At 33.7% G+C, this 20,501-nt stretch overlaps 1 protein-coding gene across 1 annotated transcript; it reads right to left on the bottom strand.

The window, feature by feature from the left end:
* Positions 1-6,816: 6,816 nt before the first annotated feature.
* On the bottom strand, positions 6,817-9,676 carry LOC131039047 (G-type lectin S-receptor-like serine/threonine-protein kinase At2g19130). The gene has a single exon (XM_059207566.1). The coding sequence runs from the start codon at positions 9,363-9,365 to the stop codon at positions 6,966-6,968; it is 2,400 nt and encodes a 799-aa protein (XP_059063549.1). The 5' UTR covers positions 9,366-9,676; the 3' UTR covers positions 6,817-6,965.
* Between the last annotated feature and the right edge of the window lie 10,825 nt (positions 9,677-20,501).

The following is a 20,501-nucleotide window of genomic DNA, read 5'->3' on the forward strand; positions in this document are numbered from 1 at the left end:
CAATTAGTTGGAAGTTTAAATTATTTAACTCTTACTAGGCCATATATTTATTATAGTGTTGGTTTGGTTTCAATATTCATGTCTAAACCTCAACAAACACACTTTAAAGTTGCTAAAAGAATTTTAAGATATATTAAAGGGACTATTAATGTAGGTTTGTTTTATGATGCAAATTTTGATTTTACTTTAAACGGTTTTACTGATTCTGATCTAGGTGAAGATCCCAATGATGGGAAATCTACTTGTGGTTATTGTTTTTTTGTTGGTTCAGGAGCAATTTCTTGGAATAGTAAAAAGAAACAATCTACCTCCCTTGGATCCACTGAAGTTGAGTACAAAGGATGCAGTAATGCTTCCAAAGAAGCCTTGTGGCTTAGAAGACTACTTGAAGATTTGGATCTACCTCAACATGAACCAACTCCATTGTATTATGACAACCAAAGTGCCATTACCTTGGCTAAAAATCCAATTTTCCATGCAAGGACAAAGCACATTGCTCTCCAACACCACTTTATTAGAGAACAAATTGAAGACAAGCAAGTTTCACTCCTCTATTGAAAGGGGGAAGACCAAGTTGCAAATATTTTGACCAAGCCACTTTGTAAAGAAAAGTTCCAATTTCATTGTAAAAATCTTGGATTGCAACCCATTGAAGGGTTTGATATAAACTCCCCAAGTAAAGCTTAAGGGGGGGTGTTAGAATATTTAATCTTTACTTGGCTTAGGTTTATTTGTATTTAGTTTAGGATATTCCTTTGGAATTATTACATATAATTTGTCCTCTAGTACATGTGTGAGGACAAGTCATTTCTTTTATTAAGGAATATTAGATTTCCTGCATAAGAGGATGTGGACACATGGCACACACATTTTATGAATGGTGGCATTCATAGATTTGGGAGTTACTTTGTAACTCCCTTCCTCATCTCTATTTAAGAGATGTGTCCTCTCTCATTTCTTCTTAATGACAATATTGTAAAGAGCTTCTCTCTCTCTCTCTCTCTCTCTCTCTCTCTCTCTCTCTCTCTCTCTCTCTCTCATTTTAGGCATTGCCTCATTCATAAGAGCACAAGGGGTTTTTCTTTTCTTTTCCCCTTTAAAACATTCTTGTTCCTCCTCCTTCACATTTGGCTGATTGCTCCAAGGTTTTTACATTTCTCTTGGTAACATTTACCTCATTAATAAACTTACTTGGATTTTTTTTTCTTTCCTTGCTCTTGTATTTCCTTTCAGATTTAATAAATGAATTACATAACTACTATTTCCATTCCTAAGGTATAATCATTTCAATTTATTATTTCCACTATTTCTTAGCCTCTATCCTATTAAGGATAAGTTGTCTTTTTCATCAATCGGAGTTGTTGTGGAGGTGTAAAAATCAACACATGTTTTGACTTGGGAAAGTCCCTTTAAAAAACAACCATTTTCACCCATTTTCATGTGTGCAAATTCATATCCAATAGTTGAGAGGATTGCATGAGGGAAAAGTAGACAATGATAGTCAGTTCTAGATTTTGAATAGGTAGAAACACCTAGACTAGGGTACCATCTAACTTTTTACAACACTTTTTAGTTATAATTTTTGGAAACAAACCTACAAGACCTCTTGATAGAATTTATACATATTTTGTCAACTTGGATGCCCTCAAGACTAGGACACTCTCCAACCATATCTAGCAATTCAACTCCAAATTGTAGATCCAGGTTCCTATCTACGTCTTGATTCCATATTTGGCTAATTATGTTACTATTCTATTATATAATTTACTATTATTGCTAAAAGACATCATTTTTTCATTATTTAACCTAGTTCATTCACACACACGTCACAATATCAACTCCATTACAACAAAAGAATCATAAAAAGTAGTGTTCATCTCTCCTAAATTAATTGACTATAACTAAATCAGGTTATATTTTAAATGATTTTCCATGGAGATTCAAGATCTTAGTTTACATCTATTAGCCAAGGATCTTAGTTTATGATATTTGGATATATTATAAAAGTTTTCATTGTGAACATATGTCTCCAATCATGAAGTGATATATACATTTTAAATGAAATATAGTGAATTATATGGTGACTAGCAAATGAAAGGAAAGTAAGTGAAGCCTTACAAATAAAATGAAAAATTTAAAATAAATAATTTTTTTGTTGCAATATTCATCTTTAAGAGCCTTAGATGCTCTTACATGAATTTTGCAAGGTATTTAAATTCCTAAATCCATCTCCATCAAATATGAGGACTAATTTAGCTTACTTATAATTGTTTTGAATACTATAAATAACATACAAGCCTTAAATTTTAACCAAGGTTGACGTGAAGGGGAATGTGTGAGAACTTATTCTTTTCTATGAGCTCTTATTATAAGGTACATTTGCATATATGCAACTATTGAAGATTTTTTCCAACCCTTCAAATCTTTAGTGGACAAAATATTCCACATGAAAAAATATTATATTATATCTTTGGACATCAATGAGGCCAATTTGATTCCTTTGTCTCATTAAATAAAATAAATATTCTAGGAAACTTTGTCAAAATACATTGGGCTAGATGAAATTACAAAGTAATTTGAAATATTTGTCATAAGATGCCTTAGAAGGATCCTAATGTGAATAATAGTAAGCATGATATGAACAAGGAATTTAACTTGTAAAATTAAAATTGACAAGCCAAGGAAAGCGGATTTACAATCCAACACACATTTTATCTACACTCATTTGCCTACCTATTTATTTTGTAATTTATAGGCATAATGTGGTCATTGGAAGTCTCTCTAAGTTTGTTGGAAATATGTCCAACATGGTGTTGTCATTGATGATAACTCAATATGTGTTTTCATTGATGTCAACCTAAGGTCATTGGTGAAGTTGAGGAGACTGAAAAATGGTGTGTGATGAGGCATTCAAGGGAGAAATTTTAACATTTGAGATAGATGCTTTGACATGATTGAAGATAGTCTGAAAGTTCATTAGATGTAATCATGGCAAAATATTAGTCTAGATGATTGGTAAGTATATGGTAACATATTGTTACATTTTCTTTATGATTTAGTTACATTTGTTGATGGATGCATTCTAAAAAAAATTAGTTTTTTAACAATTGAGTTGGATTCATATCTATGTTGGTGATGACATTTTTCTAAGGGTTGAATAATGCATTGTCTCCCTAGTCCATCAGTTGGTATTTTGATCCTCATCCTACCGCATTGCATGTTATGATTGTGGGGTTAAAATTTTATTCTCAATATTTTGTAAGAGGCATACTTATTGAATTTCAGGTCATACACATTTGTGCAACAAGAGATATAAGTTTTTGTTCTCTAAATTATAATTTAATAGTGTAATGTATCTCTATTGACTTGCTAGAATGCCTTGCAGTCTTGTGAAGTGATTCGTGTGATTGTGCGGATTTGGGACATGTCCAAGATTGTATAAGGTTTTCATAATGCAAGTTTCAAATGAATTGGTGCTCTGCAATGCTATATATATTGTGTATTGAAGTGTCACAATCTATCCAAATTGCACTATTTCTATTAGTTCAATGGGTTTCTCTACTTGTGCCAAAATTTGATGACCAATTACTTCAAGAGATTATTGAAGAATTATTTTTTATGGTCTATGAGGATTTCATCTTGGCTCGCATGATGAGTTTGATTTATCTCGAGTGGTGTAAAGGAAAACAATTAATAGTTTTGATAATGGTGTTGATATTTGGGTAGAAAATGTGATTTCCTTCATTTGTCGATTGATCTTGACCTATTCTAATTGATTTGAAGGATGTGATAAGAAGGTTTTTGGGTTGACTGATTCCTTAGGTTGATCTACAACCTATTTTTGTTCATTCTACATGTGTTTGAATCTGACCTATATTGGGTCACACATTTCATTTGATAAGTCCTATTGGTGGGCATCTAATGGGTGCTCTAAGGTGATCTAAAGGGTATATAAAGTTAGATCATTTGTGAAAGGTGTAGAGTTGGTTGTGCTGTGTGAAATAATCTGGTGATGTTTCAAATGAGCATGAAGTGTGTGAAATTAGTATGACAGAGTAATTGTGTCACAAAAGAAGACCGCAAATTTAACATATGTCAAATACATCTTCTATAGTACATCATGTTATGTTTTTCATTTTAATCTTCATGTATTTTTCTACCAAATAGTGAGTCTCTTTAGGAGGTCTTTGTTTCATTGTATCTTTCTCTGCAAGCCCTTTTTGGGAGCAGTGAGCTTCCTTGGGTAATGAGCCCTAAAAAGGATATTGTAATATTTGTTTTATATAATGTGAATTAACTCTCACAGTGGTTTTATCCTCCTTGGATTTTCCACAGAAAAAATTTGTTGTTCTTGTGTGGTGTGTGCTATGTTTGTATTATTTCCTTCCACAAATTAGATTTAATGTTTAAGTTTTAATTAATGTTGATTCACACCCTCCCCTCTCAGTATCTAGCTATGTTCAACAAAGTTGTCCTCAAATTTGTGTATCTCATCATTAATCTAATTTTAAAATATGAAAATAGTTTATTTCAATACTCTTTTAATTTTTAAATTATTATTATAAAGATAATTTTTCAATCTATAATAAATTTTTAAAAGATAAAATTTTGGCAACACTTTACATTTCATGTGGCATATGCTAAAAATAATAATTTTAAGCATTTGTTACAATATTTATAACACCTACCAAGGTATTCTCTAATGTTTTTTTTTGCTTCAATTGTGTAAGTATTTTTATCATCTCATAGCATTAATCTACCAACCTGTCATTTACATGCATGTACAATTTAAAAACCATAATAAAAATTTTAAATAATCTAAATATCTTCCTATATATAACTATTATTGATACATAAGTACTTTTATAAACAAGAGATGCAAAGCGTCATGTTCCTGTCAAGACTTAGAAATGTGATTGTAGAAGAGATTAGGAAATGTATGGGTGGTAGAGGAAGGTTAGAGAAAGGTTAATGTATATGTTAGGTATAATGGTAAAGAACAACAATGCCTTGATGGTTTTTCCAAGAAGGAATGTAGAAGGAAGGGGTGCGTGTAGTCATTGCCATGTGCCAAATGCATTTATAACTACTAATAATTGCTATATCGAGAAATATAATATTAATATAATAAAAATTGCATGTATTAAATATTAATAATAAATCATAAATAGATCTTTATAAATTCCATAGAAATAAATTTAATATCTTTTAAACGAAACTTAATATTTGGTTGGATTGATTTTTTTTAATTAATCTGATTTATTCTCATTTATACTTTTTCCGAGTGGTCCTTGGTATTTTTGCTAGTGGTTTTTAATTTTTGATTGAAAATTAAAAGAAAAAATCTACATGTGCCTAATGTTTGCTTCAACATATTGCATGTTGAACGGTGTATGTGTCGTCATTGTGCATCCACAGTTTGCAAGCTTTGCTAGACGTGCCTATTAGTGAAAAAATTTAAATTCATTACATATTAATACTATATTTAAAATTATTTTAATACAACAAAATAAAAACAATAATGCATAAAACATTTACTAAATATAAAAATTATTATTTTTAGTTTAATAGAATTAAAAATAAACAATAATATATAAAAATTTAATATGAAAATTCAAATATTATAAGATTGAACATAAAATAATTATATTGAAAAATAAGAATATTTTATTTTAAAAAAATATTAAAAACATTATACATTATTTATTATTTATTTTAATATTATATAATTATTTTAAAATATTAAATAATTATTCTAATATTATATAATCATTTCCAAATATTATATAATTATTTTAATATCAAATTTATAATATAATATTTTATAGATATTAAAGAGCGCATTGCATACTTACTATATAACACAAATGTTTATATTTAAGTAATATTAAAAAATATGGAATCTATGAACCTACACTGTGATTGGCCTGAAGAAATTTATAAGTGGTAAAGAACAAATACCATTGCATGGTGAGTAAAAATCCTAAATATCTAGGGTTTTGAATACTCATTGGCATTAAAAATGTGTATGTGTCAAAGCTACTCACTATGCATTAAACGTGGAACAAATTGTAATAATGGTAATGTCAGAGGAGTACATGATGAAGTGATAATTTAAAAATTAAATAAAAATAATTATGCAACAGCAGTTACTAATAGAATTATAGATATATATCATTTTTCTTATTATAAAAATATAAAAAAATAAAAACTATACAATTCCAAATAAATATTTTTAAATACACTAATCTGATTGGTCAGATAATAAAACAAATTGTGCTCAACGATTGCGTTCCTGAGTTTGAAGCAAACAATATCCGAGACAAAATATGCAAATGGACAAGTCAACACAAGAACCAATCAAGGTCGAACCAATCGTGTAATGTTTCTATTTCGATTTTTAATACAGTGCAGTGGTTGACCTACCTCATGTCATGACGCACTCAATAGGGTAAACAATGTCGGTCGAACAAAACAACCAATCGCAGTGACAACCGAAACAAAGCATAAAGTAAGACAGGAATCCTGAACGTTTCTAGAAGTTTCATAGTAGTTTCAGAAGTCTCTACTTAGAATCAAGTTTTATTTTTTATAAATAAAATTAGTGGCAGTGTCTAATAGAAATTAGGATAAATAATTTTATACTAATTATTAAATTTGTTTCAAATCAAAACATTTAAGAAAAAATAAGAAGTTCAAAAATACTTCAATTTAATTAGACAGTCTAAATTAACAAATGCATTCAACAGATGCTATAGTATCCTGCCGCCAAGCAGAAACTAATAAATAATAATTTTTAAAAACTTAAAAACCATACACTAAAGTAACTTTAATAATGTGGCCCACTACCAAAATAAACATATTAATTATTATTAAATTTACATCTACATGTTAACTAACGTTTAAGCTTTAAAAACCTACCTCCAGAATGTGCCCCGCTTACACTATTGTATCATATAATAACATCAGCTCTCACTACCGCTGTCAGTGTCGCTTCGGTCTCCTTGCTTGTCCATAAGCGCAGAGCGCTGGATCTGTGGAATTTGAGGCTGCATCTTCCCTTCCAGCATTAGGACCATTTGCCCCATGCTTGGCCTCACCTCCTCATCCTTTTCAATGCATAACAACCCTACAATAGTTGCTCTTCTCACCTCTTCAATATCTCTCTCCTCTGCAATACCCTCCTGCACAATATGAATCATGTTCCCATTATAAATTTGTGCTGCAGTCCAGGCTGGAAAGTAGTACTGACTGGAATCTTGCACAGTTAAATCAAAATTCCTTCGCCCGGAAATGATTTCCAGGAGAGTCATACCAAAACTGTATACATCAACCTTGGGAGTGATGGGAAGACCGGAGATCCACTCTGGAGCCAAATACCCTCTCGTTCCTCTCGTTGTTGTCAGGACGCGGCTGAAATCTCTACCCAAAAGCTTTGCCAACCCGAAGTCGGCCAACTTGGGTGAAAAGTTATTGTCCAGAAGAATATTTTCTGGCTTCACATCGCAGTGAATGATGCAATCTCTGCATTCTTCGTGGAGATAAAGTAATCCTCTTGCGGTGCCTAACGCGATCTCAAATCGGTTCTTCCAGTCGAGTACCTTCTGTTTACCTTTAGAATTACTTGAGAAGAGCAAGGAATTCAGAGAGCCGTTGGGCATGTAATCATAAATCAGAACCCTTCTGGATCCTTCTGCGCAAAACCCTCGAAGCCTGACCAAATTCTTATGTTGTATTTCTCCAAGAGAATTGATTTCTGCTCGGAATTGTTTCTCATCTTGTCTTGAACCCTCCATCTTCTTTACGGCGACAAGTGTACCGTCTATTAGGTATCCTTTGAACACCGTGCCGAATCCTCCGCTCCCCAGCTTAGACCTGAAATTCCTAGTTGCAATCTTCAACTCCATGTAGCTAAACATTCTAAGAAAAGAGTAGGAGGGATCGGCAAGCCTCTCCATCGATCGTAGCTGAAGCGTCTGCCGATGCCTCTGCCACATTATAATAAAAAAGATACCCAATGCAACGGCGAGAGCACCAACAATAATTGTGGTTACGTTTTTGAAGCAGGAGGATTTCTTAGTCTTCGGAGGTGCCGAGGCAGATACTCGAATAAAAACATTTGAATTGCTTTTTGCTGGAAGAGACGTATGCATATTTAACAAAGGTCCGTACCAGATTTGGCAGAGTCCTGAAGATGGATTGAAAGTAAATGCAGTGCACGAGCAGTTGAGGAGGCAGACTTTGTGGCAATCTTCCTTTGTGGTTACAGGGTATGAGGAAGCGGAATAAGCGTCAGGAAACGTGACACTGAGCTCCAGGAATCCGTCGCTGCTGCCATTTTCGGCACCGCAGTTTAACGGGCTCTGTCGAACACAGCCACTTGACCACGAGTCTCGCGAATACCAGGCTTGAGTGTCTTTGGGAGTGAAGCCTTCCACGCAGCTGCAGAACTGAAGATTGTTGGAGTTGCAGATTCCGTAAGCGCCGCACAAACCATATACGGCACATTGATCTCTCGGTTGAGACCAGAGGAGGGTCCATTTAGCGTCATCAAGCAGAGCATATAATTGCATTCCTCCAGACTTAACTAGGGTGGAACGTGAGAGCACATTCTTGATAGCTATCGATGTATATGTGACATAGAAACCAGAGTTGGTAGTTTCAACGCTGATATTGTATAAGGCATTGTTTGACATTTCTGGAGTTTGACTGAAAACATTGCCGTCCCATATTCCACTTGCCCAATACTGTACAGAATTGTTCCATGTTAGTACTAATTGTTTGGCCCCAGATGGATCCACCTGATAGATAAAAAACCCAGGAGCAATATCCAATGAACTTCTCCAAGAGACTAGCTTTTGCTGTCCACCGAACCTCATACCTGGCAAAAACGTGTCAACAGGATAGTCGAAACTCTGCCAAACAGTTTCAGATTTATTGTCATTACTGAGCATTACAAAATTACCAGAATCTAATATCAAAGCCTGGGAAGGCTTCTTGGTCACATTCACCGACCAAAGAGATGCACCCGTTGCGTCGAACAGTCCCAGATCACCTTCTTCTGACAGCTTCAAAACGCCACATCTGTTTCTCGCAGGAGTCTCCCTGTTAGCCACCCAAACAATCGTCTTCTCTGGGATATTGGCATACCAGATGCCGATATACCAGTTATTGGTTCCATTCGGACTGAAGAACCCCAATTCAAATGTGCCATTCTTTGAGATTAGTGTCTGATTTCCAGTAATGGAGGCGCCCAAGGAAAGAATATCTCTACCCTCGACTACGACACCATAACTTTTCAGTTGAATAAACATTATAGAAACAAAAAACAGGCTTAAGCAGAACTTTTCCCTGATTTCTCCCATCGCTGAAGTGTTAAAATGCAGGGGAAATGAAGTCTAAGATGGAAGTAATTTCCCCGAAACATCACTTAAATTTAGAAAGGAGTTCACTAAAGAGGCCCAATTTCCCAACGCGTAAGCTGCAGATTCATACTATTGAATGCGTGCATATTGCAACATATAATAATTTTGACACGAAATTAGGACCACTTAAAGCAATGCTTCAAATTTAATGGGCTGAAATTTTTAAAGAGAACCACATGGAAAATTCGTTTCTTGGGTTGCTTCGAAAGTCCCAATTTCCCAGACGTGAAAGGTGCAAATTCATGCTATGTGCATGCACACCGTCCCGTATAAGTTACGCAATGGTGGAGGAGCCCACGACTCATAGGCCATGAATCGCGATATAAATTTGAAGCTGACAGCCATTGACAGACGTGAAAGGTGCAAATTCATGCTATGTGCATGCACACCGTCCCGTATAAGTTACGCAATGGTGGAGGAGCCCACGACTCATAGGCCATGAATCGCGATATAAATTTGAAGCTGACAGCCATTGACAAAACTAAGTTGATGGTTAAAATTATAGTGTTTCGTTCATTAGTGCTGCGTGGAGTTGAGAGGAACATTGCACGGCGGGTAGTTAAAATAGAAAAGACTTTTGGAGCGGTGATCACCCGAAAATACAAATACCGAAGATTTTTGGCATGGGCTTTTATCTATTTCGCACCGGGTCTTCCACGTTCAATCGCATCCGTTTCATCTGATAGCAACATATATCTACTACAAAAGAAACTTTCTATACCGTCGAAGCATAAATGTGATTGGTCATACGTTCTAGTATTTCAAGGGTAATTTTAAAGGGGTAAATGTGATGGAAAAATTGTTTGATAAGTAAGATTGACTTAAATTTATATTTTAAATTGTAAGCTAACGAGTCAATAAAAGTGATAATATTGTAAATAAAAAAAAGCGTTCTTTAATATTGATTTAGGTTAATTAAATAAAATACACAGATTAATATAAATTAATCAAGACTAATTAATGTGACTATTGAATATTGATACTTAAACAATTAATTTATTATAAGAAAATAAATGCAATAAATTAGTGTATTTAAATTTGAGAATGGTGATAGAAAATTGACTCTAATATAATATTCAAATGTGTTGCTTTTCTGTAAAAAATAAGTATTCTAGATATGTCATGGCTCTTCAGTGAAAGGAAAAAAGGGCTTAAGCTAAAAAAAAAATGATTATTTTATCTATTGGTACTAAAGTGTTAGGGCAAATCTCCATGCAAATGCATGGGAACACTCCAAGTACTCAAATTTAATTAGGAGATTAATTTGAGAAACCACATAGGAACATGGGTTTAGTGTTGGAATAAACCTTCTCCCATAGTTAAACAAATGAAATTTTAAAATAGAAACTCCCTCATAAGAGAAATGTTGCCTTAAGGAGGCTATAAAATCTAGAAAGGCTTTCATCAAACTATCGTAGTTTCCAAACTTGTAAGGTGTAGATTCATAGCAAGAACTTGGAGCGAATGTGCACATATATATATATATATATATATATATATAAAATATATTTGACATAAAATTTATGCTACTTTAGGAAATTGTTTTGAGTTTAATGGTCATAAAAATATATTTAATCTCTTTTAATTTTAAATTAAATCACAGCCTTGTACATAAATGATGATAGAAAAAATAATTTGATTGTAAAAAGTATAATGTTGTCTTGTGTGTGGAAGGATAATAACTAGTTTAGTGTTTGAAATCAATAAATGACTAATCAAGTTGAAATGATAGGCTAAGGGCTATGAATGAATGAAATATTTTTAATCGTGTTCACGAGGCCAAAGCAACTTATGGGATCCAAGAGAAGCAGATGAACCCCCAACACCAAAGTCTTATAAAGTATGTAATTTCCTCTCGAGATTACCCTTTTTGCAATGAATTTCCTGATGTCAAAGTTGTTGAAGTAAATATTGTGCTCTGATACCATGTTCAATTTTGAGAAAGTTTTTTTATTTTAGGAAATTTAATATTTTTAAGTTTCCCTTTTCAAAAAAAAAAAAATCAATTCTAGAAATCCTTCAAGCCCTAATTAGCATGTAGTTTGTTTCTTGGCCATGTAACATGGTTAAACAGACTCTGTTTTTTGCCAATAAGACTGTAGATGAGGAAAAATGGGGTTAGTTTTGAAAATCAAAACATGCATGCAATATTTCCTAAGCTAATCATGAAAACTGAAATTGAAAGCTAACTTTCCTAATCCAGCCAACAAAGTAATTGAAACAAAACACAAAGTAAATGCAAACCATTAACCATGCTCCTTCAATTAGACCTCGATGTGCTTCCTTTGAGCTCTAACGTTGATATGCCACTCTCAAAAGGCAAGGTGCATGAAACAACGAAAGCGAAGTGGATGGTGTATGAGCTTTATTCAAAATATGTGATTAAAGATGACTTAGTAATGATTATCTGGACAAATTGACATTGTAGACACTCAAAATTGTCATGTCTAATTAAATAAATATTTTATTTATTTAATTATCTAAGCCTAATTTTTCTATTAATTAAATAAATTTTTATTTATTTAATTAATTCATTTATCCTCTTCTAGCCTTATTTCTCATTTAAATAAATACATTTATTTATTTAAATTATCCTTTTTCTAAATTAAATAAATATTTTTTTTATTTATTTAATTATCCTACTCCTTCTATTAATTAAATAAATCTTTATTTATTTAATTAATTCATTATCTTTTTCTACACATGACACATGTCATTCATCTCTTAATTCCTACACTACCTACCTCTTTCATTATTTTACTGTTTCCTTTACCTACCCTCTAATCCTAGCCGACCTCTCTTTTTACACCTCTCAATCTTAACCCTCCATTTCATATTGTGTCTTCTATTTAAGAAGATGCTTTCTTCATTATAAAACCCTAATGACTGATTTTGGAGTACTTGGCTACACTACAATTCCACTTGCAACCACATTCCATTCTTTGTTGAGCTCTTGTGCATACAAAAAATCTGAGAGCAAGTATATCAAGCAAGATCAATGGAGATAGGAAGAATGGAGATCAAAACCCTATTGGACATCTGATGGTATAATCTTTGTGATTTTGAGTTATTTTGCATTGTCTTAGGTAATCTTCATATGTTATGGTGGATCTTTGTTCATTGTTAGGCTAGGGTTTAGTGGTTGGATTCATGTTAGCCTTGCAATATTGTTGTTATTTGTTATCCATTTTCACCATATACAGACATAATAACAATGCTCAATCCAAATGATTACTTGAAATTACGAAAAAATAAAATTACTAAAAAAAGGGATGAATTGATTGAAGGGAGAGTCAGGTCAGTTTATAGAAAAATGGAGACTCGATGGACAGTTAGGATTGAAAATATTTTTGATCGGGCAAACGGATGAGATCAGATGAATGACAGAGCTATCTATTGGATATTAGAGTTGTTGGGATACGTTGTTGTCATTTATGTCAACATATTCCTATGTTGCAGTGAACTAGTTTGTTGCAGAGAGTTGCTTTGGTGATCTGTTGCAAATGTGCTGATGCAAATTATTGGATTTTGAGATACTCATCTCTAGTTGATTTAGTATGAGTATCATGATGCTATGTGGTGATTTGGTCAAGTTGTGAGGCTCAGTATGTGAACTGGTTTCTTAGTATTCTATGTTGCGGAGTTGATCCATATTGCCCTCGAATGGTTATATATTGAGTTACAGATTTTGGAGAATGTTTGGGATGTTCATGTGTATCCTCTGATCGAGTGGTTCATGATTTAGAACTTCACAAGCATATCTTTTAGTTTGTCAGTTGGTGTTCTTGAGCTCTGGTGATGTAGTAATGATGAATCTTATTATTCGAGGTATTGTGGTGATTGTGATGGAATTCACATTGCTTTTTGATACTCTATGAACATGTACTATATGTTTTGGTTGTACGCGTTGATCATGGTGCGCGTTAATGAATATTTTATTGATCTGGTGGTATTCTTCATGTTATGCGACATATTCGATGGTGTACCATGTTGCGAATGATCTTGGAAAATTATTTTATGGTCTAGCATGTCCAAGGATTTGATTTGGGTCCATGCTATGTCCTTGCTAACATTGTATTGGTTCAATTATAGATTTATGTATCGTTTGATGTAATTTAATAATTAGGTCTTATGTGTTGAACCGACCTTAAGGGTTAAGGTTGATGATCATATAAATAGGCATTGTAATCATGTAAATCATGTGTCTGCATGAATGTGTGAGTTGTATGAGGGTATTGTATGAGCGAACAAGAGAATCTATCATTCAGAAGTGTCAAAGAGCAGATAAGAGTTATTGTGCAAATAGTGTGCTTAACCATAACTATAATCAGGCATTTAGAAATGTTATTCTTTCAGTTCATGTAATTAAGATTGTTGTCTGGATGATCTTTGTAAGGCATTGAACCCTCCTTTATGTTGTAGCCCTCCTTGTTTTTGAGCAGTGAGCTCTAGGCAGTGTGCTTGAATGCACATGCATTATCCATTGTAATATTTGCACATACTACTCTAGAGTATCATCTTATTGTGGGTAGATTCCCACAGTGGTTTTTCCCTTAACCTGATCTTCCATGTCAAAAATCCTTGTGTTATGTGTATTGTTGATGTGGTAATTAGTTATGTTATTGTTGTTCATAATCAAATCTTAAGTTGGGATTAATTTGGTTGAGTTTGGTGAAAACTGATTCACCCCCCCTTCTCAGTTTTCTTACATTATTGTTGCCCTACTATCAACAATTGGTATCAGACTAGATTCTCTAGAAGGAGCTTGTCCGCTTGAGGAGATCTAGGATGGAAGTTGTTATTTTCAAGAAGGAGAGTCTAAGATTTGATGGAACTAATTATTATATATGGAAGCATCGGATGGAAGTTCACCTTAACTATCTTAGAGAAGACTATTGGATGATTAAAAATAATGTATACATTATTCTTGTGAATGGTCATGTTATTGTTGATAAGATCAAATATGTTGAACATAATATAAGAGCTAAGGAAGCATTGTTGAGTTCCCTAATTGATGTATAGATGAGTAATGTGATGGGATTGCAGACTATACATGAGATTTGGGTGAAGCTTGAAACCCTATATGAAGGATATAAACATTTGAAAGTTGCTAAACTATAGAGATTGAAAGGTGTAGTGTCATAAAATTGCACCCCTTGCAATTTTGACCATATTTTGAGCCCCCTACCTTGGTGATATCATCTCCAACACTTTATCGGGATCCATCTATGCCTCCACCATGGAACTAGGCCTTATTTTTGCACTTTAAAACTTGTTTAGACCATGTTTTAGGCCCCAAAAATGGGCACAACCATTGTGTGGCACCCCTGTCCCCTTAGAACAGGACCTTGGCACCCTTATACCCTTAGGACGGGTGCATGGAACCCTTGTCCTCCCTCTTTGTGTGGCCTCAAAATGGGTCCATCTGACCCTTAGACCTAATTTTCTCTTCGGGATTTAATTTCCACTACATTGTCCTTCGGTGAGATGATAATTAACCCTCCAAGGCAAGTATAAAAGGGATCCAGTCCTCTCATTTTCATAAGAAAAGATAAGCAAAAATTGGGTAAACAAGTGGAAGGTCTCCATTATTGTCATCAAGTGTTCAAGTCTCCAAGTCTTCAAACATCGTCATCTTCATGTGTCTTCCTCATTCATCGATTGGAGCAACATTACAACATTCATTTTCAAGCATGTGTGTATGTTAAGGTTTTGTCATGTTACATGCCATTTCATGCAACACTTGTGATTACATTCAAGAAGAAAAGCAACCATCATCAACAAATTGCAGATCTACAAGGTATACATTTTCATTATTTTCATTTAAGCATTTGCAATTACTTTCTTTCAAGGTTAATTCCTCAACTAGGGTTTGACTAAGGCAAACCCCTATCCACAATCCTTCTTTTCTTCTTTTCTATGTGTACGTTGCAGGTGTGTGACTGTAATTGTAGATTTAGGCTTCATTTGCAGATACGAAAAAACCTTTTTCGACTTGTGGATTTTTTCGGAGGACCGTGTGGAAGTTGCACATGGTCCCGCTGTCTTTTCTCCAAATTTGTAGGGTAGGTTTGTATCAGTCTAAATACCTCAGATCCAAAGTTACAGCACAATCCCAAATCAGTAGCTCCTTATTTCACCCATTTTATCTTCATTTCCTATATAGTCAACAAGTCAAGTCTTGATTTCCCTTGATATTCATGGTTATGTGGATTCAAACTGGGTAGGTGATATTTGAAAGTAGAAGATCCACCATTTCTTATGTGTTTAATTTATTTGGTGGTGCAATTAGCTGGATGAGTAAGAAATAGGCTATGATTAATTTATCCACTATGGAAGTAGAGCATATGGTAGCTACCCATGCTTGTAAAAGAGCCATTTGGATTAAGAGATTGTGTTCAGATATTAGAATAAAACAAAGTGTAGTGATAGTTTATTGTAACAGTCAAACTGCAATTTTCTTAGCTAAGAATGTGATATTTCGTGCTCAGACCAAACAAATTGATGTCCACTATCATTTTGTCAGAGATATTCTTGAAGATGATAGGGTGAAGCAGGTTAAGGTAGAGACTTTGATGAATGTTGCAGATTCTTTAACTAATTTTGTGAGTGCATAGAAGTTCAAATGGTGTTCAGAGTCTATGGGTCTCATGGCCCCTAGAAATTAATTTATTGTGTAGATAATTCATTTTCTCTTGCAAGGTGTTCGACAAGTGGGAGAATGTTGGGAAAATGGTGTCTCAGCCTTGCATTTACATGAGGTTACTATGTATAGTAGGTTTTTGATTGAGCACAAAATGGTGCGAAATTCTCCCCAAAGCTTTGGATTGGCTAGATAACCATGCCACTAAACTTTTATCGCAAGATCATAGCTAGTTTTGAAGATATTAGTTTTTGTTTTTGGAAGGTGTGATGAAAGGTTTAAATTTAATTTTGAGGACTTTAGACCCTCAATAATACCCTTAAAAGTTGGCATAACTAGTGTAGAGGTTTATGAGGTGATATATCACTTCATGAGCTTTTTGATGCTTCAAACAGTTTGTCAATCAGACATCCAGTTCACAAGTTATGGCCTTCGGATGTTTGGACTCTTGGAATAGAAAATATAAAATTGCATTGGAGACATAAATGAGTCATAAAGGGAGGAACATCTATTGATGTGTGTTTTGACACATCTTAGGAAATCTATATTGGAGATAAGGTCGACTCCACTTTGTTGGATGGTTTTAGCCCATGGTTTTTTAATATCATTTGACGATTTCTTTCATTGTATCTCCTATATGTGAGGTGCATGAGATAGATGTTGTCTGAAAGAGTTTGATATCTATTGAGTTACCTTTGAATCTCTAATTAGCAGTACTCCTGTGAAGAGCTTACTCTTCAAGTATATTGTAATCTATTATTTATTTTTAAATAATATATTGGGTGGCTTTTCGAGTGTGGGGTTTTTCTCCCAAAAGGTTTTTCCCTATATAAATCAATCTGTTGTGGTATGCATGCTATTATGTCTATTTTTGTTAAGTTTATATAACTTTTGTAATGATCTATAAAAGTTTTTATATTATCCTCCTCTCAAGGTTAGTGTAGGAATTTATTCGGCTACTTAACTTCCTTACAGATCCCTAAGATGGAGAATCCTAAAATATTGGATGAATTTTGACCAATCTCTTTATGAAATATGCTATACAAGCTATTGGCCAAAATTGTGGTGAATAGACTTAAAAAAATTCTGCCAACGATCATCTCAGAAGAGCAAACTCGCTTTGTCTTGAACAAATCCATTTTAGATGGTATGATCATAGCCCAAGAAGAATTTATTCAATCCAAAATAATAATGTCTCAAGTATGATCATCAAACTAGACATTAGAAAACCTTATGATAAAGTAGATTTGAGGTTCCTTTGCAAATATCTTGTGGCATTTGGATTCAATAAATAGTGGGTTAAATGGATATACAACTACATTTCTAGCCCTATATTTTTACTCCTAGTAAATAGTACCTAGAGGGGTTTTTTGAGGTGTCCCCAGGTTTAAGACAGGGGGACTGATTCTCCCCATTTCTCTTATAATAATGGCTAAAGCCTTAGGAAGATCAATAACTCACACCAGGATGATTGGAAAGTTGGAAGGCATCAAGATATCCAGTAGATTGGATCCATGTTTTCATCAATAATTTACAAATGATACCTTTCTTCTAAGGGATGCGGAAGGAGGCCAAACAATTTAGAGCTTTCCTACACATATATGACAAAGCATTAAGAAAAAGATTAAGTAAAGAGAAATAAGCTATCTACTTTTTTAATACTAATGAGAGCACTGAATCAAACATTGTATGTATTTTGGGATATATTATAGGCAAGCTCCCTTGTCCCTACCTAGGTATCCCATTAGAAAAAGGGCTAAGAAATATGAAGCTATGGGATCCACTCAATGAAAAGATGACAGAATGGTTGTCATCTTGGAAGGGCAAGTGGTTGTCATGGGCAGGTAGACTTGTGTTGCTGAAAACTATCTTATTAGTGTTGCCCATCTATCTACTATCTTTCTTATCTCATCCTTGTGGAGTTAATCATAGCATAGTTTAGTGTATGAGGAAATTTTATTGGCAAGGGCTTGAGCAAAAATAGAAGTTTTATGTGATCTCATGGAAGAAGATGTGTAGAGCTAAGGATGAGGGAAGTGTTGGAATTTAGAATTTGATTTCATAGAACAAGACATTAGGAGCGAAACTTGCATGGAAAATGTATACATGTCATCAAATAAAATGGCTCAAAATCTTATGAAACAAATATCTAGCTAGTGAGGATTGTGAGAATTTATCAGTATCTAGAGTCCAATTGATAGCACACAAGAGAGAGAGACAAAATATTTGATAAGAATAAATTGTATTGATGCAAAATATTGATCAATTGGATCATCACAAGTTGTTCCATACAATGTAGATGACCCTTCTTATAAAGGCAAGGCTAAGAGACAAGAGAGCACACAATGATGACATGTGGATCAATGAGATGCAAAGGTAGGTAGGGGTAAATAGTAAAATATTCGACATGAGGTGGATCACCCACTGAAGGTGGAATTATCACTCCACAATAAGTGGATATGATACAATAATAACAAGATCATACCATAAAAGGTGGAAATTCTCCTACATACTCACTCCTAATGTATCACATCTCCCTAAGTGTCTCATATACAAACTAAAATGTTGTGCATGTACCTAAGTAAACTTAAGTAAAGTGTAATTATATCCAACATGAATAAATAATTACACCAACACCCCCCCCCCTTAAGTGCAACTTAGGGGAATGCACTTAAGTCTACAATGAAACTAAGCAATGCATGATGGGTCTTGACTACAAGGCCATGTTAGGTACCCATGTACAAATGCAAATGCATGCAAACCAATGTAATCTCTCATAAACGGAGAAAGAGAGAAAAACCATATGGCAAAAAACTCGCCCCCAAAAGAGAGATGATGAAAGCACACAATTCTCTCAATGATGAAGAAGAAGAGACCATGAAGCCCCCCCCTCGATGTAAAATCTTCTGCAAAGATGGTCCAATGATATTGACTAAAATACCTTCCCATAAGGAAGAAAGAGAGCCAATACTGCACCAATAATGTCAAAGTGTCACAAAAATAGGTACCAATGTCGATGAGGATGAATCACTCACTTCAACACGATAAAGATCAAGAATGGAGACAACCTACTTTGAGAATCAATTAGATACTCATAAATGGCAGAAATACTAGTACAATCAAAGTCTCATGGGAGCCATGCACAAATGTGTACAATCTAAGTCTGAATTGATGCCATGCACCAAGTCTCACAAGATATTCCTAATCTACATACATACAAGAGGATTACATCAAATAGTCATCAAAGACAAGATACAATGAGGTGTTGCACTTTATGATAGTGTGAGTACAACATTGCTCATGCAAGAGCATACAACATGATATAGTGCAAATCTGGAAACATCAAAATGATACCACCAAAAAGATGCCCTGTTGAATACTACAGATGAAGATGCCTTTGATTGGGATGTCAACAAGAAAAATATAGGAGCAATAGAGGCCCCCTTGACTGTTGGTTGGAAGCAATGCATACAGGTATGAAGTGACAAGAAAAAAAAAGTGTTCCCATTTTTGCTTATTAAATGAAAAAAAAATTTATTAAGATTTTAAAAATCTTAATAAAAATAATTATTATAATCCATGCTTGAAAAAAAAATTTATTAAAAAAAAAATATTGTTTTTATTTTTGAATTTAAAAAAAAAAAACTTTATTCAAATAAAGTAAAAAAAACACATGCATTTCTTTTGGATTTTTTTATTTTAAGAAAATAAAAAATATAAAAACAAAATAAATTAAAAACATTATTAAAAATTTATTTATTAAAAACTTTATTAAAATAAAAAAAAAAAAAAAAAAAAAACTAAAGTCCAAGGGGTTGAGCTTAGTTGGTTAAAGAATTGAATTCTCAATGTGGAGACCCAAATTCAACTCCCATTAGGGACACCTTTGTGTAGAATTCTAAGTTGTGACTCTTGGTCTTACGTTGTTGTTTAAAGTGGATTTCTAAGTTGTGACCCTTGGTCTTCCAATTGTTGTTTCCAGTTTGGTGCTCAAAAGGAGCTAGTGGAGTTGGTATCTGTAATAAGTTTGTAACGTGGATGCTCGAATGAGCAAAAAATGAGATTTTTGATTCTATGATACTTAATACAAAAAAATAAAATAAAAAATAAATTAAAACAAAGTTTTTAATTTTTTAAAAAATAAAATAAAAAGCCTTGTGGGCCCTTCACAAGTACACTGTAGGGGCTGGACTACCGCTGTCACCTACAAGTACACTATGGGTCATAGGTCCTTGGTTACCCGCAAGTACACTGTGGGGCATAAGGTCCTACGGTACTCGTAGGTTTTACTTGTGGGGTCGCAAGTACAAACTTGCCCCCAAAAAAATCAAATGCCTTTTTAAAAATAAAAAATAAAGCCCCCTCCCTTATAAAAAATGACTTTAATTTTTTTTTTTAATTTTTCTGAAAATTAATAAAACAAAAAATAATTT

The sequence above is a fragment of the Cryptomeria japonica genome, chromosome 6 (assembly GCF_030272615.1).
Source record: "Cryptomeria japonica chromosome 6, Sugi_1.0, whole genome shotgun sequence".
Classification (NCBI taxonomy): domain Eukaryota; kingdom Viridiplantae; phylum Streptophyta; class Pinopsida; order Cupressales; family Cupressaceae; genus Cryptomeria; species Cryptomeria japonica.

Excerpts from the sequence above, each read along its gene's own strand:
- LOC131039047 (XM_059207566.1), bottom strand. The coding sequence starts at position 9,365 with ATGGGAGAAATCAGGGAAAAGTTCTGCTTAAGCCTGTTTTTTGTTTCT.